The 25,052-nt window shown below is 35.9% G+C and overlaps 2 protein-coding genes across 3 annotated transcripts; one reads left to right on the plus strand and one right to left on the minus strand.

The window, feature by feature from the left end:
- The first annotated feature begins 603 nt into the window (after positions 1-603).
- LOC144565671 (Ypt/Rab-GAP domain of gyp1p superfamily protein) lies at positions 604-4,215 on the plus strand. 2 transcript variants are annotated; one of them, XM_078315486.1, is made up of 7 exons: positions 604-1,591; positions 1,842-1,958; positions 2,308-2,486; positions 2,822-2,915; positions 3,066-3,143; positions 3,469-3,570; positions 3,781-4,215. In XM_078315486.1, exons 1-7 carry the CDS (start codon positions 1,055-1,057, stop codon positions 3,910-3,912), a joined length of 1,239 nt encoding a protein of 412 aa, XP_078171612.1. In that variant the 5' UTR covers positions 604-1,054; the 3' UTR covers positions 3,913-4,215. The 2 variants fall into 2 exon arrangements, with proteins under 2 accessions (XP_078171612.1, XP_078171613.1); XM_078315487.1 differs by lacking the exon at positions 3,066-3,143 and having other exon boundaries at positions 914-1,591; positions 3,781-4,051.
- Positions 4,216-6,585: 2,370 nt separating this feature from the next.
- LOC144565683 (protein ENHANCED DOWNY MILDEW 2-like) lies at positions 6,586-21,553 on the minus strand. Its single transcript, XM_078315503.1, has 18 exons — positions 20,998-21,553; positions 20,515-20,611; positions 20,106-20,153; positions 19,238-19,395; positions 17,913-18,009; positions 17,710-17,808; positions 17,067-17,311; positions 15,572-15,661; positions 14,462-14,929; positions 13,613-13,742; positions 11,789-11,890; positions 11,538-11,630; positions 11,401-11,442; positions 10,912-11,022; positions 10,509-10,580; positions 10,086-10,204; positions 9,260-9,323; positions 6,586-8,803 (listed from the first exon to the last, which is right to left on the minus strand). The coding sequence occupies exons 1-18, from the start codon at positions 21,405-21,407 to the stop codon at positions 6,821-6,823; spliced, it is 4,428 nt and encodes a 1,475-aa protein (XP_078171629.1). The 5' UTR covers positions 21,408-21,553; the 3' UTR covers positions 6,586-6,820.
- Positions 21,554-25,052: the final 3,499 nt, after the last annotated feature.

Below are 25,052 nucleotides of genomic sequence, written 5' to 3' on the forward strand. Positions count from 1 at the left end.
GAACAATTATATAGATCAGAAGTCTGGCTAGAATTCATGTAATAATTTATTTAAAAAAATATATATTACTTCAAGGGTATACATGATAAAAGATCTTTTGAATATTTTAGTGCTCTGAACAACAAACACCTGCCCATTGCCCCATTCGATCTTTTACCAAAAGATCCATAAAGAAGCCTCTTAATGACTCTCTAAAATCTAAATTTCCAGTTTTATCTAATAAGAGAAATAAAGGTACAAAAGATGAAATAGATAAAGAAACAGATAAACGACAAAAAGAGACTTGGTCTTTTTCGTCTCTCTCTATTTGGGTCATTCATGGAGGATCCTATAAGGAGGTAATCCCTTCCACATAACCAATACAAACAGAAGACAAGCCAAAGTTCCTCTTTTAGTTTTGCATGCTTTTGAATCAAAGGTTTGAACTTTTTCCTCCTTCCAAAATTTCCCATTAAAGCTGGATTCCCATTTCATAATCCAACCTCTCATTCTTCGTAACAATCAATTTTTCAGCCTTCATCTTTTCTTTTGAAAAAGGATACGCCATTTGTAGCCAATTTTTGTTCCTCATTTCTCCCCCCTCTTCCCAATTATCTGCTGGAGTTCACATTGTCCTATTATTTCTCTTTTTCTTTTTGGTTATTTATTGTTCTCTCGGTTGTGTTGCATTTTACGTGATTTGATGTTTTATTAGAGTTGTCAATCGGAATTCAAAGAAAAAAATCTTAAATTACTGCTCATTATCCTTCTCATTATGTCAATGTTTTCAGAAATTCATCTCTCTATACACGATTGGAATCTCATTTCATAAACTCTACTTCTCTTTTCATTTTTCCATAAACCTTTCTTTTGGATTATCTTTTACCTTCAAGGCTTGATAGAAAACCCATTTTTGCATCCCAACCAAATATTAAGCTTTTCACCAATTAACCCTTTTCTTCCCTCCAAAAATTTACAAATTTCTCTGTCCATTTTCTGCCCGCAGGCTGTTTGCTTTAATTCCCAAGAGAAGAAATCTCTAGGCATTCAAACTTTTCAAATTTGAATTGTCATAATGTTTGGCATCCAAGCAGATAGAGAAATCAGCACAGGTTTCACCCCTCAGAGGCGTATTCGAACCCTCTGGACCACCCCGACCTCATCAAATAACACAAATTTTACCGCCAAAGTTCCGAAAAAACCGACCAATTTATCAAATTCAAACACCATTTCGGTCAAATTTGAAGACCTGTATGGTTTCACGGTTGAGGGAAATGTGGATGATGTTAATGTGCTAAATGAGGTCAGAGAGAGAATCAGGCAACAAAGCAAGGCATGGTGGGACCTTGAAGCGAGCAAAGGGGCAAACTGGTACTTGCACACACAAATCTCCTCCAATGGGGTTGCATCCCTGAAATTCTCAGTTCTGACAAATACCATGACATTGAAGAAGTTGCTGCGAAAAGGTGTGCCGCCAACTCTCCGGCCAAAGCTGTGGTTATCATTGTCTGGTGCGGCTAAGAAAAGGTCAACTGTGCCAGAGACATACTATGATGAATTGATTAGAGCTACTGAAGGGAAAACCACACCTGCTACCAGACAGATTGACCATGTAAGGATTTTTTGACATAATGTTTATTGTTTCTAACATTTGATTTTCATACAGTTTCCAATGTGTATGGTGAGGCTTGGAATTTGCCATTTAGGTGCTTTTAATCATTTTATTGAATATACCTGTGACTTGTGACACAAATGGTTCTAATTGGTTTGATGTCCAAGGAAAAATTGAAAACCCTTAAATTTATATGTTTTTGATGAAAATCTTTTCATGAAGTTCGTTGTATAATGATTCTTTTGAGTAGGATCTCCCACGCACATTCCCATGCCATCCCTGGATAAACAGTGAAGAAGGTCAAGCAGCTCTCCGTCGTGTACTTGTCGGCTACTCATTTCGTGACTCAGAAGTTGGTTATTGCCAGGTGAACTTTCTCATAAAGTTTCTTATTTTGCCTTGTGTTATTTCTGTCATCTGGCACTATACAGATATGCAACTTGGTATTCATATGCATCTGCATTCTACCCTCTATTTTAGGTTTTCTTATTTAGCATGACACTTAGTGCCAGAGCTGGTAGTAGCATTTTGTTTTGAGATAAAGATGGGGGTCAAAGTCTCCCAACTTTAAATATCCAAAAGGGATCTCCATCTGGGTTTTGAACTGAACCGGTACTAATATTGGCCTATCAATTTTCAGTTGTTTAGATTTAAACCTTTATTATGTGCTTGTACAAAAGACACTTGAGTCTCAATGTGATTTTGTGGGTTTCCAGGGACTAAATTATGTGGCTGCACTACTTTTAATTGTGTTGAAAGAAGAAGAAGATGCATTTTGGATGCTTTCTGTATTATTGGAAAATGTTTTAGTTACCGATTGTTACACTGACAACCTCTCAGGCTGCCATGTCGAACAAAGGGTTTTCAAGGATCTTCTTACCAAAAAGTGCCCCAGGTTCGGTCTATTTACTCTTGATGAACAGTTTTTTAAGAAAAAAAATCCGCAAAAGCCTATCTTTTTTTTTTAAATGTGTTTGTTGGTGTGCATCTTTCATAAGTTTCCTTCTCTCTTTTGTTCGCTTCATTTTTTATTTCCTCAAGGAGTAATTTTATTTTTGTGTGTGTGTGTGTGTTGGCATCACCAATAATGTTATATTTACCTTGCAAAATTGGAAATTCATCCAGTGCCATTTTGTTGAGGCTTTTGTACTTTATTTTATTCTTGGCTATTGCAATTTCCTCAACTTCTTGCAACTCGTATCCATTACGCTACCTTATTGGGAAATGCAGAATAGCAGCACATTTAGAATTGATGGGATTTGATGCTTCTCTTGTGGCCACGGAATGGTTTCTTTGCCTCTTCTCTAAGAGCCTCCCTTCTGAGGTCTGATTTGTAATTTCATAGATTTTATTTTCTTTGAGACTTGAAAGGTCTCAGTTTTTGTTAGAATTGATAAATTATGTCCCCAAAGTAAACATGTTGCTATCCAGTATGCTATTTTTCATGTTAACTTTTTAAATTGATTGATGTCAGACAACCCTGAGGGTGTGGGATGTACTATTTTACGAGGGAGCCAAAGTTTTGTTCCATGTGGCACTTGCAATATTTAAGGTACCATTTGATTTGTCATTTTATTATGATACTTTATTTTTTCAGAACACGGTATTGGTTCATGATCTTGAGGCACATATAAACAGTTTTAGTTCCTATTAGTCTATTGTCAGTGGTCATAGGAAGCATACGATTAAACCGGGGTATAAATTTTGCTTCAAACAGTAAATTTTTGAGGCTGGTAGAATTAGAATTTGAATTCAATTTGATGTATCCAAACTTGAATTTTTGCCACACTTTTAGAGTTGTCTTCATTCTTAAACAATGAAAGAAACAATACAACTTTGTTAATTTTGAACACCATAAAAAACTAATTTTTTCCCAGATGAAAGAAGAGGATCTGCTAAGAGCACATCACATTGGAGATGTTATAGACATTTTACAAACTACTTCCCGCCACCTATATGACCCTGATGAGCTGCTCACGGTATGTTTTTTTTTTTTTTTTTCCAAAGAAACTTGAAACATTCAGAAATGTAAGGAAAAAATAATGGCTCTTCTGCACTTTCTGGCAACTCGCATGAGTCGGAAATAATGGCTCAAAAATATTGTGGTCTTTCTATGGGTTGTTCTTTTGTAGTTTCACCCAAAATTCAGAAGTATGATGGAATATTAATTCCCTTGGATTTTCTTTCAGGTGGCGTTTGATAAGATAGGAGGTATGACAGCCAATTCAATTACGAAGGAGAGAAAGAAGCAAGAGACGGTGGTTTTGGCCGAGATTGATCAAAGACTAAAGCGAATCAATTCTCTCAAATTGGATGAATAATAACTCATCACTTTAGTTCTGTGCTTAAATGCCTACTCATATCCAAAGACCTTTTTGTTCATTTTCTTTTTCAAAATTTAACGAAGGAAAAGGAACCTCGTTAGGAGTTGAACCCAAAATAGTGCGAGTCTTACGAGATCAAAGTATCTCTTATGGGTTTGGCTAGTCATGACCCATTTTTCCTTTTTGTTTCCTTTTCCTTTCCTTTACTTTTTCCCTTTTTCTTATAACTTATAAATACTACCATATGTATCCCTTTGTATAAATTGTATAGGTTCAAGCAAAGAAAATTTATATGCTCTCCATTGTTCATTATCGTTTCTTAGTCTTATTTATGTTGCCGGAGTCGAGGCTTAAATATGTCTTGAAATTGAGGAGGGATCCAATTACATCCTTTTTTGATGATACCGGATTACACTCTATGTTTACAAAATTCAAACAGTCGATCTAAATCGTTCAACTTGATGGATATGTTAAAATGTGCTTGCAGATCAAATTTTATATTTTTCTGAATTTTTTTACTATTTATTAAGATGGGTACAAAAATTCAACGGTCTAAATATAGCGATTTTGTTAAATACTTGATAAATAGTAAATTTTTTTTTAAAAATATAAAATTTGATCTGCACATTTTAACATATTCATTATGTTGAACGGTTTGGATCGACTGTTTGAAATTTCAAAATTTTAAAAATAGAGAGTGTAATTCAATGTCACCAAAAAATAATGTAATTGAATCCCTCCTCCTTAAATTATGTTCACTACTCCAGAGTCCAGGGTAAACATATTGACAATACTGTTTTGGCTTTATGCAACGTATGAATTATATGTTTTTTTTCATTTTGACTCTACTGTCCATGCACTGTATGAAGCATATTTTGTTAATATTTTTACCCGAACTCCAGGTTGTGGTATCCATTCCGCAAAGCACCCATCTCTAAACATCTTTTAACCCTTGGATATACTTCACTAATGCTTAGATTGATATAGTACCAAGTATCTGTTCGGAAGTAATTTAATCAGAAGAATTATCAATAAAAAGTTGGGTGCTAGGCCTTTTTTTTTTTTTTCAAAGCGCAGGTTCTCCTTTTGCCTTTTTAATGGTGCAACAAATTGTTCCAAGCCAGCACAAATGTGCTCATACGAAACTTTTTAACAAAATAAAAGCTGCAATTCTTTTTCCATGACTAAGAAATTCTTGCATCATTCCATGATTGGTTCTGGTACTGGAGTACCTCAATTGGGTAAAATGGGCAGACGAATAAATTATAACCTACAATAGAAAACATGACGCAGAAAGATGAGAAGGTTCTAAAGAGATACATGTGGTAAGATGAGAAGATTTAACAAAGACTGGTTTAATTAGTACAATACTTGGTTGGAATATAGCATTGTTAAAAATGTAGTATTTTGTTTTTGTTGTTATCTATTTAGACCAGATAATGTTGGCTCAGGTGGAGGGACCATTTTTGTAGGAGAAGGTTATATAAATTGGAAATCAAAGAAAAAGTTTGATGAATATGTTGGTGATTCAAATAGTTTGCACAATCAGGTGCATAAGATATGTATGAATTTGATGGACCAAAATCAAAGCATTCAAACTATGTTAGATAGACATAATGTTAGACAAGGTATGAATTATCGAATACAACTAAATGACATTGTAGATATGTAAAACAATACTATTTTATTTTATATTAGTCTTGTTAGCATTTTGTAATCTAGCTCATGAGATTATATAGTAAATTTTTTTTTGCACTGTTATTAGTATTTTGTGTCTACCTCTGATCAAAATCTTGAATCTGTCCCTGGATGTAGCACTAGTCCATTCCTTCCATAAAAACTAGCTCTTTTCTTAAATCTCAAAAATTGGATGTTTAGCTGCGTGGTAATAAACAGTAAACAAAATTACAATTTCCGAAGATATTTTATACTAATTGCAGCATTTTATAGCTCCATATGTATAGCCCTTTAGCTTGATGCATAATACAAATTGCACCATTTTATACTAACCCAGTAATTTAGCTTGAGGACAAATAAAGAAAATTTGCTAACTTTTTGTACTGACAACTTCTATATTTTAGAAGAAATATTTAGTTGCAATTGAGTTGCTAAGATATCTGATTTTTCTTTTTTCAATCCCTGCAATACAATAACCTATATGAGCCTAAAAAGTTTGGTTTTCTATTCGCATTTTCTTTCCTCTTGCGACCAAATTCCTTCGGCACATAGTTCAATAAAGGACTAACCTCTGAACTCTTGTGATTTGTTAATCACGGGGCCTACTTTCGTTTATTGTTCAATAAGAAAATTATCTTAGTATTAGCTGATATTGATGTGATCTTGCTATGGCGTCGCTCAGAGACGGAAAACACCAAGCACACCACATTTTGCTATTTCCAACGCAGTTATTACATTTGACAAGGGCCATCAATTATACTTATTTTTGTTGGGACCTTGGAAGAAAAAGGACCAATCGGATAAATAAGAGAAAAAGGGATAAGAAAGCAAGTAGATCGCTAGGATCTGGTACCTGTTCTGGCACCTAAAGACAACCTAATTTGTTGTGCCATTCTAATTAATCTTGTAATACATAGGTCCCAGTGACGCGGCTGTGCAACACATACAGTGGTAAATGCTAAAACATACAAAATGCCAACGCAACAAAACACATGAAATAATCAAGAAATAAACAAGTACTTGTTAGTCATAAATCACAATCAACCCCAGCTCGAATTGCGCACTGCATAGAACTATAATACAAATAAGATATAATCTAAAGATCACAACCTAACACGAGCCACGGTCACATGAATCTTGACATGTTGGTATCTACTTGTATCCTCCAACAAAACACAGCCACTGGGCTACATGATAAAAAACAAAAGTATCTTTTCTCAGTGTGAGGTTAGTCGTCGAGCCAACCACCTGATGAACCTGGTGGTGGTTGAAACGAGGGCAGTTGCCTTGGCCCAAACCCGGAAAGGTTGGGGTGGGGTGAAGGCATGTCTCTTCTATCCACCCCATGCATGTCATAGGGATAAGGTGGGAGCCCACTGGAGCCACCATACCCACCTAAGCCTTGGTGAAATTGGTGGGACCCACCAGAAAAACCCAGAGACCCTACTGGCCGCAAAATGTTAGTCTCATCCAACCTGGGCGTATACCTGTCCATAGCAGATGTGCTCGTGCTGTTACCTAGGCCCGAGAAGCCTAGAGACCCTACTGGTCGCCAACAGTTAGTCTCATCCAACCTGGGCGTATACCTGTCCATAACAGATGTACCGTTATGAAAGGTACTGCCAGGTTGACTAATCGGCACTGCCCCAAAATTATTGTGTCTGTTCTCATCATGGGACCCATAAAGCCGACCAAGCCCTTCAAAATCGTCAAAGCCCCTATGATCCATGTAGTCTGACCCACGACCACGATTGTACTCCAAGATTGATCCAGATCCAGATCCCAAACCTGATGCAACAGGCCAGTCGTAAGAGGATGGTGTGGGGTATTGTCTTGTCATATCATTGAAATCATCATTTCCATTGCCCAAAATGGGACCCAAATCAGAGAAGTCAAGCTGACAGTCCAATTGGCGCATTTCTATTTGCTGTTCAATCAAAGGATCATTATATTGAAAGCCCGCCATGGGTAAAATTTCTCTACTAGCAGTGTTATGATTCTCCCTCTGAATAGCACCAATCCCTCTGTTTGAGCTGCTGTCGTATCTGCCATTATTAATCTCCGTCTGAAGATTTTCTCTGTTTGCTCTAGGTGCATTCAGAGAGCTACTATTCTCCCTCTGAATAGTACCAATACCTCTGTTTAAGCTGCTGTCGAATCTGCCATTATTATTCTCCATCTGAAGATTTCCTCTGTTCGCTCTAGGTTCTTTCAGAGGGCTACTTGCACCAGAATTCTGGTCAGCCCTACCTCCCCTACCTTCATTCTGGTGGTCGATACCTCTAGCTTCTCTATGGGACCCCATCCCCTCCAGTGATCCCTTCTTAACTTCTTCAATTGCAGCAGTACCGGCACCCACATCTTTTCCTTCCTTCTCCTTCGTAACAGAGGGTCCAGCCCTACCTCCCCTACCTTCATTCTGGTGGTCGATACCTCTAGCTTCTCTATAGGACCCCATCCCCTCCAGTGATCCCTTCTTAACTTCTTCAATTGCAGTAGTACCGTCACCCACATCTTTTCCTTCCTTCTCCTTCATAACAGAGGGTCCAGCCCAACCTCCCCTACCTTCATTCTGGTAGTTGATACCTCTAGCCTCTCTATGGGACCCCATTCCCTCCAGTGATCCCTTCTTAACTTCTTCAATTGCAGTAGTACCGGCACCCACATCTTTTCCTTCTTTCTCCTTCATAGCAGAGGGTCCAGCTCTACCTCCCCTCCCTTCATTCTGGCGGTCAATACCTCTAGCCTCTCTATGAGACCCCATCCCCTCCAGTGATCCCTTGACTTCTTCAATTACAGCAGTACCGGCACCCACATCTTTTCCTTCCTTCTCCTTCATAACAGAGGGTCCAGTCTTCCCTTGGCTTTCTAGCTCACGAGGGCCAGGGTCCACTTTCCCCTTCCCCTTCCTGAATGAAACATCCTCCTGCCTCACCTCCATGACCTCATTGTTTATCACGGAAATGTCACCTACGACTTGGGAGATAATGTCTTCAGCTTCCTTCTGCTCCTCCACAGAAGGCGGAGGTGAACATGGGGGTGATGCCAGCATGTCTTGAGAAAGGTCGGAGAAGTGACCGTGCTCCTCAGCAATGGCCTTGTGGCGGGCAGTCCAGTCAGAGCGGCTCCACAGGTACAGCAATGGTGTGTTCACATTCCACTGATCCATCTGCTTGTCATTCACATCCACTGAGCCCGGCAAGTAGAACGACTGGATGGAAAATTCAATTTATAAGTTTTAGTCAGAACTATTTTTAGTTCCCCACCCCTTGTCTTGGGAAAGTCGATGCAAAAATGGGATAATATGCATGCACAATTACCATATGGACCCCTATTTTGTTTAGTATGTTCACTCTGTACATGCAACATACAAAAATGGCATATCATGGATAAATTTGATAAACTTTCATATACATTATTTCCAAATGACAAACTAATTTGAAAATATAGTAATTTGAAAAAGCAACAGATATACATCCAAATTTCGCAATTGGATGTACATAACATACAAGAATGGTGTATGGGGTACTTCTAGCTATATATAGTGATCAAAACCATCAACCCACATAATAGGAACAGCCCTTCGGTGGGGAAGTCAAAATGGAAGTAGAGATGATGCACTGAGAAATCTAGTGCAACATCAGAAGATTTAGAAAGAAAGTAATACCATGCCTGAGAGCATCACACTGTCAACCCAGACCAAGTCATAGGGTGTCCGCTTCTGATCCAGCCTGGTTTCGCACACACCGCACAACATTAGTAAAAAAAAAGTTTGGAAAAAACTCAATAATTCAAGAAATAGTAACATCAAAGTTTAGAATAAGTGCTTTGTACTAATTTGTCAAAAGTCAGGTGAAACATATGCTTGGTCCTGAACAACAAAGTTTGCTATCACTATAATCTCTACTAACTGCTGTGCATAACCAAAAATATCACTGGCAGGGGCAGATCTAAGGCTTCGCCAAAGGTGGCTAAGCCACCCATATGATTTTAAAATTTTAATTATACATAATTTAATTGAATTTTACTTTTTTTTAAACTCTTTATATAGTTTAGCCATCCTCAGTAAATGACAAGTCTTTAGTTGTAGTTTAATGGTTAAAGCTCTATTTTGTGGTTGAGAGGTGGGTTCAAATCCCACTCACTATAATTGTGCATTTTAATTTTCAACCACCCCTATTAAACTTTTCTAGTTCCCCCCCTGATCACTGGTCTGGATTTAGTATTATCAAGATCACAATCATGCTCATAACCTTAATAATTAACTAATTGATTTCCTATCTGCACTTGGTTTTATTAATCCAATTATTCGTAGAGGACAGTTGCACCAGAGAGTCAAAATATATTGGCTAAAACTTATCCAGACAAACAAGTTCAACAAGCTCGATTAGTTCTTCACCAAATTTCAAATGGAAAAACAAAGAGTAATCATTATCATACTAGTATTAGTCTAAAATACCGCAATCCTCATTTAAAATCTGATGAAATTATACCTTTCGGTCTCCTTAGGTACAATGAGAATGACAAGCTTAGGTCGGAAAGTAAGCGCCTTGTCAATGAACTTGTTCGCTAGGCCTGCTTTTGTCCCAAATGGAGGGTTCAGCCCCATTATCTATGACCAATATAGAATAATTATATTAAGAACTAATTCATAACTGCACTACAAATAGAAAAATAAAAATTGGTGTTAAAAGAAAGGATGGACCGTCTGAATAGGATAAGTGGCTGGAGCCAGCAAAAGTACCTGATTTTACTGGTGAACCATACTGATATCATTATATTATTTATTTTCGCATGAAGATAAAGATTGGCCGAGAAAACAATCAATTGTCAATTAGGATAGTATGGTCTAGTACACTAGCTATGCTACCAGCTAAATTTGTGTTCTTTGCGAGTGACAAAATTGAGATTTGTACCAGTGAATCACCATCAGGAAGCTCCTTCCGTCGTACAGTCATCCAGTCTCTTTTCTCATAACAAAAATCATCCTATATGCCAATACCAAATGAACAGAAATTCACACACACAAGAATTTATTAAAAGGATCTAAAATTGGCTAGTTCCTGAGAATATCAAGATTAGCATCCTGAGCTGAGTCCAGGTTACCAGGCACAGTTTATTCTACAGGACTGGTTATTGGGCAGTCATAATTAGTATTCGAAGTTGAAACAATAATTTCAGAACCATACCAGTATGTGCTTTTGTATTGGGTTATTTTTTTTTGTTTCCCTTCGTATTTACTTGTCAATTTTTCTTTCTAAGCATAAATCAATTCAGCTCTACCTAAGTTAATAATTAAGCAATGTCAAAATTTCTTACCTTTGGCGGAACAATGTCATAATTTTTAAAATTACATCTTTTCCCCAAAGCATCCATCTTTTCTTTCATTATTCGACTGAAATCATTTGAACCGCAACAGAAATCTACTATCTGAAAGCACATTAATATATCAAGATATCAACCTACCAAACTTCCTGGAAAAAAGATATTTTACACAAATAGCCCCAAGTTACTTATCATATGATTTTGGAAATTAAGTTGGGAACAAAGAAGTTGAAGAGAGAGTGAGTGTAGTACACTCGGGTGACAGATATGCCATGTGGTGGAGGAAAAAGGATGGGAAGTATGAAGTCATTGGTGCAAGTCATGCTTAGGTAGACAGACATGTCTTCAGAAAGCATGGAAGTTTTTTTTGTTTTCTTTGATGCAATTTTTTCCTCTTCAAGTTGTGTTTGTAAATTCCTTCTTTAATAATTTAAACACATGGTAGCCGCTACCAAGTTTTTGAGAGAGAGAGAGAGAGGATACCGTGTCATTGGTCTGGACATACCACTGGAGCTTACAGCAAATCTGCATGTCAAAGAAATTTTATAAAGCAATACAATGAAAAAAAATTGTGAGACACCCTTTTATCATCCATTTATGTTTATTTATAAGCAAAATACCTCCTGTAACTTTTCTTCCTTGGTGAAATGACGGCCAAAGGAGGTATATCGCATTCCATGCAGGAACGGTGAAAGATACACACCTAACTTCTTCTGTAAATAACATACATATAAATCAAACCAGCAAATCATGAAAAGACAAAATAGAAATAGTACCAATTAAAAAAAAGAGATAACTTTAAAATCAATATGATAAACAATCCCTACACTTAATAATAATAACTAAAAGTATACGGACATAAATCACTCACATGCCACTTCGCAACTTGTTTAACAATTTCAGGTTCACATACGGCCTTGGCATTATCCACAGTGTCCCCATCAGTTATTCTTTTGTAAGCAGTCTGTATGGCCTATATGAATAAACAAGCATTGCATAATATCATTGTTATAGTTCATAGCTTACCATTGGTAAAATATGTTTAAACATTCCTCTTAAAATGTTAGATCAACTAAACAATAAAATTTTCTTTTTTCTGAGGTTGGCTCTAAACTCAGTCGTTATATAAAATTTGGTGGCCATCGTTTGATTTTCTTAAAAAAAAAAATTAAGAAGCTGTAGTTAAGTTTAACAGTTTGTACTACAGCACCATAACAGGCAAGACCGATATATGTTTTTTCCTGCTTATTTTTGGGAAAATATCTAGTGTGCCCATGTAAACTTTTGAAATAGCCAATTTCCCCATCAAAACACTCTAATATCCAATATCCCCATTAAAATTTCATCTTTTTCCTTCCATCCCCTTTTTATTATTTAAGCTTTTATTTAATTATTCTAAAATTTAAAATGACCAATATACCCTCTGATTTTTTAAATGGAGTTGTCCAGTTCATATATTTATTTTCTTTCTCCTCTCCTTTGTACTTCATCACGGAATTCACTGCACAAAATGCTTAAACTAGCAACATCACAAAATTAGTAGAAAGACAGATTGCACATTCACCCCAATTGAACTCCGTCTCCATCATGGGAGTTAAATCTCTCTCTCTACTGCTAAGTAATGGCAACTCAACTGAAGCTATCAATTCTGGTAGAGCAATTATGATCCGAGTTAATAGTTGATACAGAGAATGCAACATCTAATGGCATCTATGTAGGAGATGCTCCGGCGACACCATACCGCAAAACCTGAGAGTGCCCATGAAGTGTTTGAGGAAATGCTTCAATGAGTTAGCAACTATAAAAACATAGCCTGAACTCCAAAAATTTACTCACTGCCATTGAATTGTTCACCATTAACCCCACCAAACAATCTAGGATCATAACTTCCGAATCTACTCTTAAGTCAGTACTAATCTGACCCAAATCAACACCTAAAAACGAAACAGCAGGCCCACACATCCTACATTTCTCAAGTTGTGCACTTGAATATGTACACACTTCTCTCTGTGACACTCACCCTCACATTTACTCAACCAACAACTGTTCCTTAAATCCCTATTCATTAAATACCTTTCTTACTATCTATTCTATTTTCCCTCTCAAAATATTATACCTCATATTATCAATGCCTCTGTTTCAAATTTACCTCTCAATACACCTCAACCAAAATCCAAAACACTCATAGATCAAAGCAATGGCAACGAGCTTCCTTTATTGCACTGACCAAACTCTGTGTGAATCTGTCTTCCTGCCGGATAATGACTTAGGCTGTAGCCTTATGCGCTCAGTAGACCACTCAATCAAGGCTACTGTCAGCCACCAACTATGGCATGATGGAAACTCAATGATGAAGAACGGAGGAGAGGAGAAAGACGATAATTAGACGAACATGGACAACTCCATTTAAAATTAGAGTGTATAATGGTCATTTTAAATTTTAGAATAATTAAATAAAAGCTTAATAATAAAAAGGGCATAGAAGGAAGAAGATGGAATTTTAATGGGGATATTGGATATTAGAGTGTTTTGATGGGGAAATTGGCTATTTCAAATATTTGTATGGGTACACTAGAAATTTTCCCTTTATTTTTTGGGTTCATTCCAGGTACTTTTTTCTAGAGTATATTCAATCCAATTTTCTTTTCTATGCATGACCCAAAAATAGTATGCAAACTCAATAGTTTTAAAGTACCTCCACAGATCTCTCGATTTTGCCCCGTGCAACTTTCTCAATAGGCCTATACTGATGGGTTTGCGGCATGCTTTGCCTCTTTAGCACATCCTTTACTGATACCGATTCTTTCTCCAAGAATTCCTTCATTCTGCAATATATATATATATATATATATATATAAATAATACATTAGACCACATCGAAAGATCTGAAGACAACAAGACAGGCAATTAATAATAATCTTGAAAAAGAAATGTCAACCAAATTAGGGAGTAGAATAGTATTATTTTCCTAGGAATTGGTCATGAAAGGACTTCTAACTCACATAAAAATAATTCAACAGGCTCCAGAGGGAATTCCTGGAGTCTTTTTCATGGATGATTTTTCCAATCAGGAAGAATTTGGACGACCAGTTCGGCAAAAAGTTAAATTTCAAAACAAACATTCAAACAGAAGCTAAAGGTTCTAAGTGCTAAGTAAATTCAAGTTCCCTCCAGGTGCAGTAAACAAAGAAATAGTATTTAGAATGAAAACTACATTTATACATAAAAATATAAACTGACAGAAATATTTATAATCAAGGAGTTCATATAAAAATATGCTTATGCATATGTAAATGTGCATGTACAGGTACAAATACTAGTTCTTCAAAACATTGCTCTGGTCTGAATAAGATAAAAGTAAATTGCTAGGTTATGTAATAAAGGATATGCTAATTATCAAGACATCTTTGCTCTGATGTTAAGAAGATAAAACTGCTATCAGATAATATCCAAATGACTAAAGAGTAGATAAATAATATCTAATGAGATGCACAGAGATAAAAGCTATGAAAATTGATTACAGTATAATCCCTCTTCAGCTTACTTGCTTTCTACAGTTGCACTTATGACGGGAAAGGAGCTATGCTGTATATTCCCAGAACAGCTTGGCAAATCACCTGTTGCCACCTCCCTTGGGCTCGGGCTCCTGCTGGTAATTGCAGTCCCAGTAACCTCCTCTTTGGACAAGTCATTTTCTCGTAGTCTCTTCACCTTCCTTGGAGAAACAGCTTTCCCTTTGCTCAGCTGACTGGGGTTTCCAATACCCCTTCCTTTGCTTGAGGGGACTTCCTCAGACAGCATGGCCCGCTTCTTCAGAGGTCGCCTGTCAGCAGGCGAGGTTTCTCGGCTTGTTGCCATTGGAGATTCATGACGCTTTGCTAGAGGCCGTTTTTGCTTGTGGGATGGTACTTCTGATAACCTAACCTTTGCCTTCTGTTGCACTCTGATTGTTTCAGGAAACACAATGTGGTCCCGCCTGGGTGTCAACAGCTCCTCATCTAACTTGTGTTTCCTGGAAATAAAAGAAAATTTTATGTTGAGAAAAGACAGGTTTTATTCTAACCTTGTGTCAGCACCTACGGGCCAAGGGACAGTCTCAGGTAGACAGTTTCTATGGGGCGTAGGCCTCCCAAAAGGTAACCCTTCAACCATTTGAGCAAAATATGGCAAAAGGAAGGAAAATCCATGGATCGACCTCATCGTCTCCACCCCGTAGGAACTACGAGATCACCCCAAGGGCTCCTTTATGTTTGTTTCTATTCGGTTTATGGAATCATTTTGGTTTGAAGATTTTCACTTGAGATGGCAAACCTGACCCAACCCGATAATTTTAAGGAGTCAAATTGACCAACCACGAGCTGAGCTAACCGAAGACAACCTGAAGACCATGCTGATCAGAAATCAGACGATTAGACTTTAAGACCAAAAAAAAAGCTGACAGTATTGGTACAGCAGTGGCATACTCATGTACTAGAATTAGCACATGCAGTATCATTTTAATGCCACAGGTGATGGAATTTCAGTTTGTACTAGTCAGTCAATCCTATATCCTACCAGTATATGTAAACAAGGCTTGGATAGACCAACTTAAATCCATTTGATGCTTAAGCACCACACACCATAGTGGCACAAAGAAAACAAAGTGAGACATTACAAGCAGTATATCAGGATGCGGTTAGGCAGGAGATCCTCCCAAGCTCTTGTCATTATCCCATTTTCAGGATCAGCAGTAAACGATATTTTCCTACAATTTTGCCATATAAAAAATTCAATAGGAATTAATGGGAGACAAACTACTAAATACAAAACTGGCATGCCATGGAACCAGATTAAGTACGGTATGAACAATAAATTAGCATAATACCAAAGTAGAATATCATGGCATCACATTTAGATATGGATGCCAAGATATTCATACCGTCAGTCTCAGGTTGAAATAGACTTTTACAAGTATGGATCCAAGGTACTCAGACGGTGAGGGCAAGTGGTCTGGGTTCTGCATGTTGTCAGTCTCAGGTTGCATAACAATTTTTTCCAATGTTATTGGAACCAGAACAGACATCGACCAGATAAAGCTTCGGGTCAATAGTTTATTGGTCGGACTAGTGGGTCAACACGTTCAACCATTGATTTTTTAAAAACAGTCGGCTATGACAATGAGCTGCTTTTCCTCAAAAAAAAATGATAATGAGCTGCTCTCTTACCTTACTGCAATGTCAATTGCAGTAATATTCTGTGCATAGAGCTTAAGTTGAGCAGAATTAATTACATAAATAATCCAAATGACAATATTTATATTTATTAAATATACAAGATAGTATATAAACTATATAATATAAAGCATTTTTAATCAAAATAAACAAAATTATAAGAATATGTTAGAGATGGTGTTATGTTTCTTTATTAAACAATTCTTAGTTATCCTAACAAATTATTCTTTAATTGGAATTTGTAATTCTTAATGTATAACAATAACAATAATAATAATAATAATAATAATTTTTATGGGAGAGAATTTAGTGGGTTTGTGACATGTTCTCAAATTATGAAATCAAAGAATGTATTTAATGCACGATATCTTGTCTACTATTTTTCTATTAAAGAGCTGTCATTAATACAATGCATTTTAAACAACATGAAACAATAAAAAGTCAGGGACAAAAATAGGAAGCATTAATCCCAAAATCTCTAAGCAATAAAAGAACCCAGTCTTTTTAGGGGCTGCTTCACTGGTTATATGCATATTTGATCTATTTGCTGGACCAAACCAGATTTGGCTCCAGGTCCAGTTTTTTCCGGTTCAGTTTTCACAACAGTTATTTATTCAGACTCTTGTTTGAGGTCTCCTAATCAGCTATCCAGAGCATTGCAGTGAGCTGCCATTTAGCTAGAAGAAAGAATTTCATGCATGCTTCTAGAAAACATCAAATTTCAACTTTCACAAAAATAAGGAATATTTGATATGCACCTTTAGGGCTTAAAAAAATATATAGAAAAAAAAGGTGTGAGAGGGATATTCAATAGAAGGTAGAGGGCATTTCCAAGACAAATCTCATGTTTTTTAGGCGCGTGACGATATTTCTTGACATGCTGCATAAGTAGACCTGGAATTGCTCAAAATTATTAAAAACAAAAAGATGGTAGAGCACCTAGGCAAGCACTTCCTATGGTATGACTTGGGGCAGCGTCTGCACACTGCGAACTGAAGGTCAGGATCAGCCTTGATCTCAAGTTTCTTGCATACAGCACATCTGTGGTAAGGACACGCAAATCTGCCCTCTAAAACAGTCTTCTCACATTCTGATAATGCTGCATCATCATCAGGATGTAGCAACTTCGCCACACAATTTGGATGGTAGAAGTACCCACATGTAGCATTTGAACATTGAAATACCTAGCACAAGATATGATGCATTCAATATTTGCATGGTATATCCCATGTTTTGTGGGGGCATCGAGGTTCTTATTTGAAGGGCTTACGTATGGTAGGGTCTTCAAGAGGTACATGTGAATCTAACCCAAAAAAAAGGGTAACACAACAGGTTTCAGTATGTAACCAATCCTAACACTGCTTAAATGGTAGTAGCAATTTTATCTTTATTCTATGGAGATATGAAAATAATCTTATATTCTGATTGAGAAGATAGTCAAGATGGAGCAACTAACTGAACTCATCAAAGTAACACAGTAAAATGTCCTACAGTTCTTATCTTTTCTATTTAAAATAGAAATATATCAAATTTGATTATGGTAATAATGCACATAAAAAAATGGAAATCACAAGTTTAATACCTCAGCACCCTTGCTTTTATCAGAATTCCCTAATTTCCCACAAGCAAAACATTGGTGCTGCTTCACCTTACAGTTCTTACAAAGGAAGTTTTGAGTTGCCTAGGGAGAATAACGATAAAAAATTAGCCAAGTGATGCAGAACTTACAATAGAAAGAGAAAATAATGAATTGTTAATGATCAAATAAACGACAAAGGAATATACCTCAACTTGTGCACTAGTTAAACCAAGGCTTTCACAAGCTGAATCTTCACCAGCTTCTTCAGTTGCATGAAAAGATCTCATACACTCACCTTCACAACTGAAACAAACCCATGTCAACCCAACAAGCCAGTAAATAGTCTTACAGTCAAGCATATACAATAAATACTGATAACTATTCTTTTTATTGAATAAACATGTGAATGTGTGTGTGGAGGATGTTACTAATTATTGCATTCTATTAATAAAAAGTGGCTATGCATCCCATTTCTACAACCATAACAAAAAATGGTATTAAGCCCTAACTACTAAAAAATGTAACCATAGTATAATCATGCACAAACAAAGCTACATGATATAATCATGCATAATAATGATTTCTTATTTATTTTCTATACACTTCAAACTAGCTATACTAGAGACTACTTGAGCGTATCTCAACAATTTGATTCAACTGATGGTTCAAATCACGTTTAAACATTGCTTACTGCTGCCCCTAATGACTTATTACTACCCATCAGGATCAGGTACCAGATTAACAACTGATACCATTAGAAAACAAGAACATCCAACAGTTCCAGATTTACAACATCTGACTGGTACCGCTACAAAACAAGTACACAACCCAAATAACAACAATCCTTAAGAAAGCAAACCAGACGTCCACAAAACGAAACATGACATCATCAATTTTGAAGTTCCAGTCAAAGAGAATCTGGCATCACACATTCTACTAATTTAATTATACTAATTAATGCATGTATTACCTTGGATTCCCAATAAGATTTTGAACTTTGTAAGGTCAATTGTCTATATGATTTAGAGATAATGTAACCATGGTATTAATATTAAAATCAGCTATCTATTGGACAAAACCAAAATTATCACAAAATATCAGGGGCTATAGTGCAAAGATTTAAATCTCTTACAAGTTGATGAAAAAAGGACTGTGACTGAATGCATGTATTGGTATAGGATTTTAGGTAAACAGATAATTTTGAAATTCAATACATTAGATGTCAGCATTGAAGTTTAGAACAAAACAACATCAGGCATAACAGACTAAAGTGCACAAGCATACATTAATGAAACATTGCTAGTAATTTATGATCCACGAGTTCAGGATTCAGTTTGAACTTTGACAGTTAAATATTAGATGCCAGGTATGCAATAATACCAACATTAACAAAATTAGATTTTGATGGCAACAAAATCACAACCAAATGTTAGGAAGCCAAATAACCAGAAACATAAGTCCACAAGAATCAATTAAATGCAAAAGATATAATGTTAAGAGCCAACTAAGGTTGGAAGGCAAGAATATATACCACAAGAGATCACCACCATTGTCACAAATCGAGCAAACAGAGTCGAACAAGTCAGCATCTTCCTCCTCAGATTCATTCCCTTTGGTATCTCTCACCTCATCGACCTCATCATCCTCAGCTATAAATGACTGCTTGACTTCTGATGCACCAGACGTTCCCTGCACCAAAAAAGCTCAGATTTGGAAGAGCTGATCTGACATCTTCAAAGTCAATGTTTCTTAATGCTTAGGTAATTAAGTAGTCTTCCGTAAAAGAGCAAAATATATGACCGCTTGTCCGTATGAGGCAAGCTAATTTTTTTTGTGATAGACAACCAACTTCATATCAAATGATTTTATTTCTGCAGGGCAGCACAATTCCTACCAGATAAATCCTGATATTTACAGTACCCAACAACTGAGCTCTCAAGTGGCTCGATTAATCAAACAACATTTGGAATTGACAGGTACTATATCCAACTGGTGTCAACACCAGTATTCGTCATTGAATAACAATCCTAATTGTTGCTCTGCTTGAGTATTTTTTATGATAAAGTTTGCAACTGGACACAATTCAGTCAGTAGCACTAGTGAAATACTACTGTTGAAAACCCTAATTGGCTATCTACAGAGTCCTATTATTTCCATCCTGAAGTCATCTATTAGGAAAAAGAAGTTAAAATCATTCCATCTTACTTGAATAATTACAAAGTTAAAGAACCAAGAATATTTTGTCACATGCCAGAAAAAATATTTACAGTCATTTGTCAAGAAAATACTATTGGTTTTCTAACTTTCTGTTATTACACCGGCAATCGAATAATGTGCAGTAGTTAATGGAGTCCTATTATTTAGAGTTAAAATGACAACAAATGGAAGAATTTCCAGACCTCTCCAGTTATTCTCCTGCCTTTTCCCTCGAGGAAACCTTTCAAAAGCTGAAAAACAAAAATAGTTAGAAATATTTAAATAAAGTATATCAAGTCACACCATCAATTAGTATTAAAAAAAAAAAAACCTTTCAATTATGAAACAATTGCTTAAGTTTTCATATGACGAAATAAACCTAATAACATTCTACCAGAAATAAATAATATTGAGCTGGTATTTTGGTACATTAACCATACCAGTTTGGTCACCAGCGGCATCTATTTCTTCCCTTCTATTATATTTTTTCTTCGTTTGTTTGTTGTCTACTCATTACTGTCCAATGTAGGCCTAACTTGTTAATTTTTCTTCTCAACAGAAAGACCAAGCTCTAGGTATATTTAGCTAAAATAAAGAAAGATGAATGATTACCTGAGATTTTACAAGAGTCTCATCTTTTTCAGCAATCTGCTTCATCAAAGCGATGTGAGGCCTGAAATCATCCTCTGACGGCCTCACTTCAAATTTGCTATATTTTATGGATAAAACATTCTCATGAGTTATTTATTTATGTATGACATATCAGGTCAGGGTTCAGAACCAAAGACCAAAGCCAAATCATTAATTTGTGTGTGCTTGTGCGAGTACTTCACCAAATATTACAACAAATGGGTTTGGGTTAGAAGTTAGTTGGAACTAGGCAAAAAATATGGTCATCCAATAAAAAGAAAACACCTTTTCTCACTCTAACAAGTAAATTCATCAATTTTCCTCCTTTAAACTCAGAAAGAGATATCACAGAATACTTGAAAATCTGAGAGTTCAGAATTGAGACCAAATTTGTACCGAATTCCCAAGTTCTATCTTTTCCATCATATTCAAATACAGAACAAGCAGAAAGAAACAAGAACTCACTCGAAGACCCGTCTGAGATTATCCCACAAGCTTTTCTCTACCGAATTTGGGTTCCACCTCAGAAAATGCAAGGCCTGGATACTAATCAAAATACTCCTGATTAAGATTTCATAAAATTTCTTCGGTTTCAACAGTTTAACCCACTTCCCATTCGACAAGACAAACACGTCCGGTCCTATTTTTCGAGAAATTTCAAGCTTCCAAGCTACCGCAGGCTGGTATACCATCTGCAACTTATCTTCTGTCTTTCCACGTAAGTAGACTTGCGGTGATTCCGGGTTCGGTGAGTCGTACGGCAGGTCAGAGAAGGAGATCGCCGACTCTTCTTTGTCTTCGAACAGGTACTCCGTGACGGACTCGGGGATTAGGGTTTGCTCCGAATCCTCGTCGGAAGAGTACGCTGACGCCATCGGTTTTCTGGAAAGATACACAAGAGAAGAGAAGGGGGTGGGGAGTTCTAACCTCTGATTAATTTAAAGAAATTCTCTTTTGGGGGGAAACCGCGATTTCCATTAATTTTTTGTTTATGAGCTTCTTTTCGGGAACGAGGGAATTATCGGAATATAAGTCGGTCGTGTTGAAACTTGAAAGGCGAAACAAAGTCGAGAAACGAGATCAGCACGCAGTCGCTCCAAACGGTGCTTCATAATCATAGACCGTGTTTATTTAGATACAAGTTAAAAGAATTTTAAATGCAAAAAATAATATACCTCGATTATGTATTATTATAAGACCTATATATGATCACTTTTAGTTTGTTTATGATACGAGGGGCTGATTTGGCAATTTCTTGCAAAAACCGAAATAGGTATTACCATATCTTTTTTGTTTCTGGAAACATTGGATTGAGGCTCCTTCCAATCTTCCCTTGATTTTGATTTTGATTTTTTTTTATTTCTAGTTGTTATAGGTATCAAATGTGTGCTTCACTAAATTGAAAATTGACCTATGCTGAAATTATTTTACGCAAATATTTGCTTTTGTACCTTGAAGGTTTTTGGTCTTTCAAAAGATGAATCACCGGCAGCCCAAAGTTTATTGTACTGCAAAACTAAGAGTGAGTCTATGGTACTATGCATATCACAGGCTGTTACCGTGTTACGGCTCTATATTCGAGTTTTCAAATCCTAACGGTCGATCCGAACCGTTCATCTTGTTCTCCATATTAATATGTGTTTGGAGATCAAATTTTACATTTTTTGAAAATTTTTTACTATTTTTTTAGATATTTAGAAAATCACTTGATCTGAAAATTCTGGACCATTCAAAAACAGTGATTTTCAATAAATCTAAAAAAATAGTAAAAAAATTTCAAAAAATGTAAAATTTGGTCTCCAAACACATATTAATATGGAGAACAAGATGAACGGTTCGGATCGACCGTTAGGATTTGAAAACTCAAATATAGAGCCGTAGCACGGTAACAAATCATAATATGCATAGTCCCATTGACTCACTCCAAAACTAATCATAATAAGTTGTTTTTACAAATAATATTATATGACTTAGATCCAGTTTGGCGGCCTGCTAAAGAATAGGAACGGAAATAAAAATAAAAAATTTTGAACTAATTTTTACTGTTTATCGTGAAAAAAAAAATTGACTCGGAGGGAATTTTTTTTTCCACGGTGAACAGTAATCTGCCTGGGCCTTATAGAGTTATAGACAACTGCAAATTTTATTATTGAACTTGCTGGTATAATATGGTCAGTAAGTTCAATTACGAGGTCCACTCTGTATATATTTTGGGCCTATATAAAGCCCAGTAAAAAAATCTCAATTAGTTTTTAATTCGGATCTCCTAAAGTAATTCAAAGTTTGATTCAGATTTGTCTGATTAAAATATGCACGCATATTAAAGTAACTCTGTAAATTTTTCATCAAACCGAACTAATCTGAATTATGATCGGATGATTTGGATCCAAATTTTGAGTTATTTTAGAGAATCCGAACCCAAGTTTATTCTATCATAGACAAAAATAAACGCTGCGGTCTTTAATTTACTGGTTGGCCTGGCCTAATTGGGCCGGTTCTTCTTACAATTTGGGCCGCCGAGGCTGCCAATAATTCTTTTGGAAATTTTGAATGTACTGATTGGCCTGGTCCGTTACCCACCAGCCCTGCAATAAATCAGTCATCTAAAACACATGATAGCATTCTAGGAAGCGTATTCTCTACGGAGTTTTTCCTTGCGAAGCTTTTAATCTGGTCTGTTTATTTCGGATCGGACGGATCCGATTAAAAGTTCTGCAAATTTTGATTTTTTTTTTCATTCCGGATAAGATATGATCTGGTCCGTCCAATCCAAAACGAACGGACTAGATTAAAAGCTCCGCACGGAAAAACTCTACAGAAAATATGCTTTCAGCATTCTAGAGGTCTATATATAGAGAACCTAACTCTATTTTATTTACTCTTGTGGGATTAATGGTTTTAAGCTCCGGAGCGGAAGACAGGTGTAACTCATAGTCCCACCACGTGTTGCTTGGAGATATTGAATACGTTACTTTGTGCCTTTCCCAGTAAACATGATGCTGAATCTTAGCTAGAATTCTAATGTACTATGCATATCATGGTGGGAGGAAGAATATCATGGGTTCGCCCGTAATACGGACTAATATTTTTGTTCTCAAAATTATAATAGTCAATTCGAACTGTTTAATATAATTCTCATGTGAATATGTACTTGCAAACTGAATTTTATATTTTTTAAGATAGGTAGAAAATCACTTGATCTGAAAATTCCGGACCATCCCAAAAACAGTGATTTTCTACCAATCTTAAAAAATAGTAAAAATATTATAAAAAATATAAAATTCAGTATGCAAGTACATATTCATATGAAAAATCATGTTAAACGGTTCGGATCTATCGATATAATTTTAAAAATAAAAATATTGATCCGTATTACAAACCAAATCGTGATATGCATAGTACCATAGACTCACTCATAAAGAAATGTGTAATAATAACCTACAAACTTGGAGCACCTGAATTCTTTTCTTTCAAAGGAGATTGAATGATTGATCAAGACCATTTCATTTTGGTCATGCGCAGGAAGCAATCTAACAGCAAACAATTTTTTTTTTTCCAAATGCCTGTTTATTCTCTAAATAAAATATTTATTTTTATGTATGTAGGATTTATATATATATATATATATATTTGTAGTTTTGAAATAAACAAGTGTGACCACTAATTAAATAATAAAAAATAATATATATAATAGTAGTATTGCTTTATTTGTATCGTATATGACAAGATATCCGTATCTGTATCTATGCAACATATTTCTGAGGTGAGGTAGATGATAATTCCTTTAATTTTTGTAGATTAAAATTGTGCGACTTACGTGAATACACAAATACAATGCCAATAAGAAGCAATGTAAAGCAATGTGTAGTGGCGGTTCGTTTTCGTTTTGTAAAAATATTTCACGGCATTGTTTGCTGCTGCAAAGCAGGCAATAGGCAACATTCTTATGTAAACATTTTACACTTCTTTTTGCAATTGTTCTCAATTTTTTTTTTTTTTTGATATATGTAGAGCCGATTTTTTGTTTAATACATCCAATTTTTTTTTAACAAATCTACCCTCTGATTTCAATTTTTTTGAAAAATGTCATGATCCCCCACTATGGGGTGGTTCACTTCAAAGATTTAGCTGCTCCACAGTGAGCTAAGTCTTTTCGTATGCCATTCTCTTAATTTCCTCAAATGCAAAGGTTTAAATAGCGTTTATCGCGTAATTGCGGCATGGTTAAAAAAATGACACTATGGCCATATAGCGCCGCTATAGCGCGCTATTTAGAACCTTGCTCAAATGTGATATTTTCATTTACCTTGAATGCATAACTTGTATCTTTTGTGTATTGTGTTCCTTCCACACCTTTGTCAATAAACCTTTAGCAAATTAGCATTTTTTTCCCGTCCACAATCAATGCAATTAGCATTTTTTCTTTAACAAATTACATTTGTCAATAAACCTTTATCAACAATATACTAATTAAAAAAAAAAATTAAATAAACAAAAAAAGCACCTAAAATCGTCTAAAA

The sequence above is a fragment of the Carex rostrata genome, chromosome 14 (assembly GCF_964058835.1).
Source record: "Carex rostrata chromosome 14, lpCarRost1.2, whole genome shotgun sequence".
Taxonomy (NCBI): Eukaryota; Viridiplantae; Streptophyta; class Magnoliopsida; order Poales; family Cyperaceae; genus Carex; species Carex rostrata.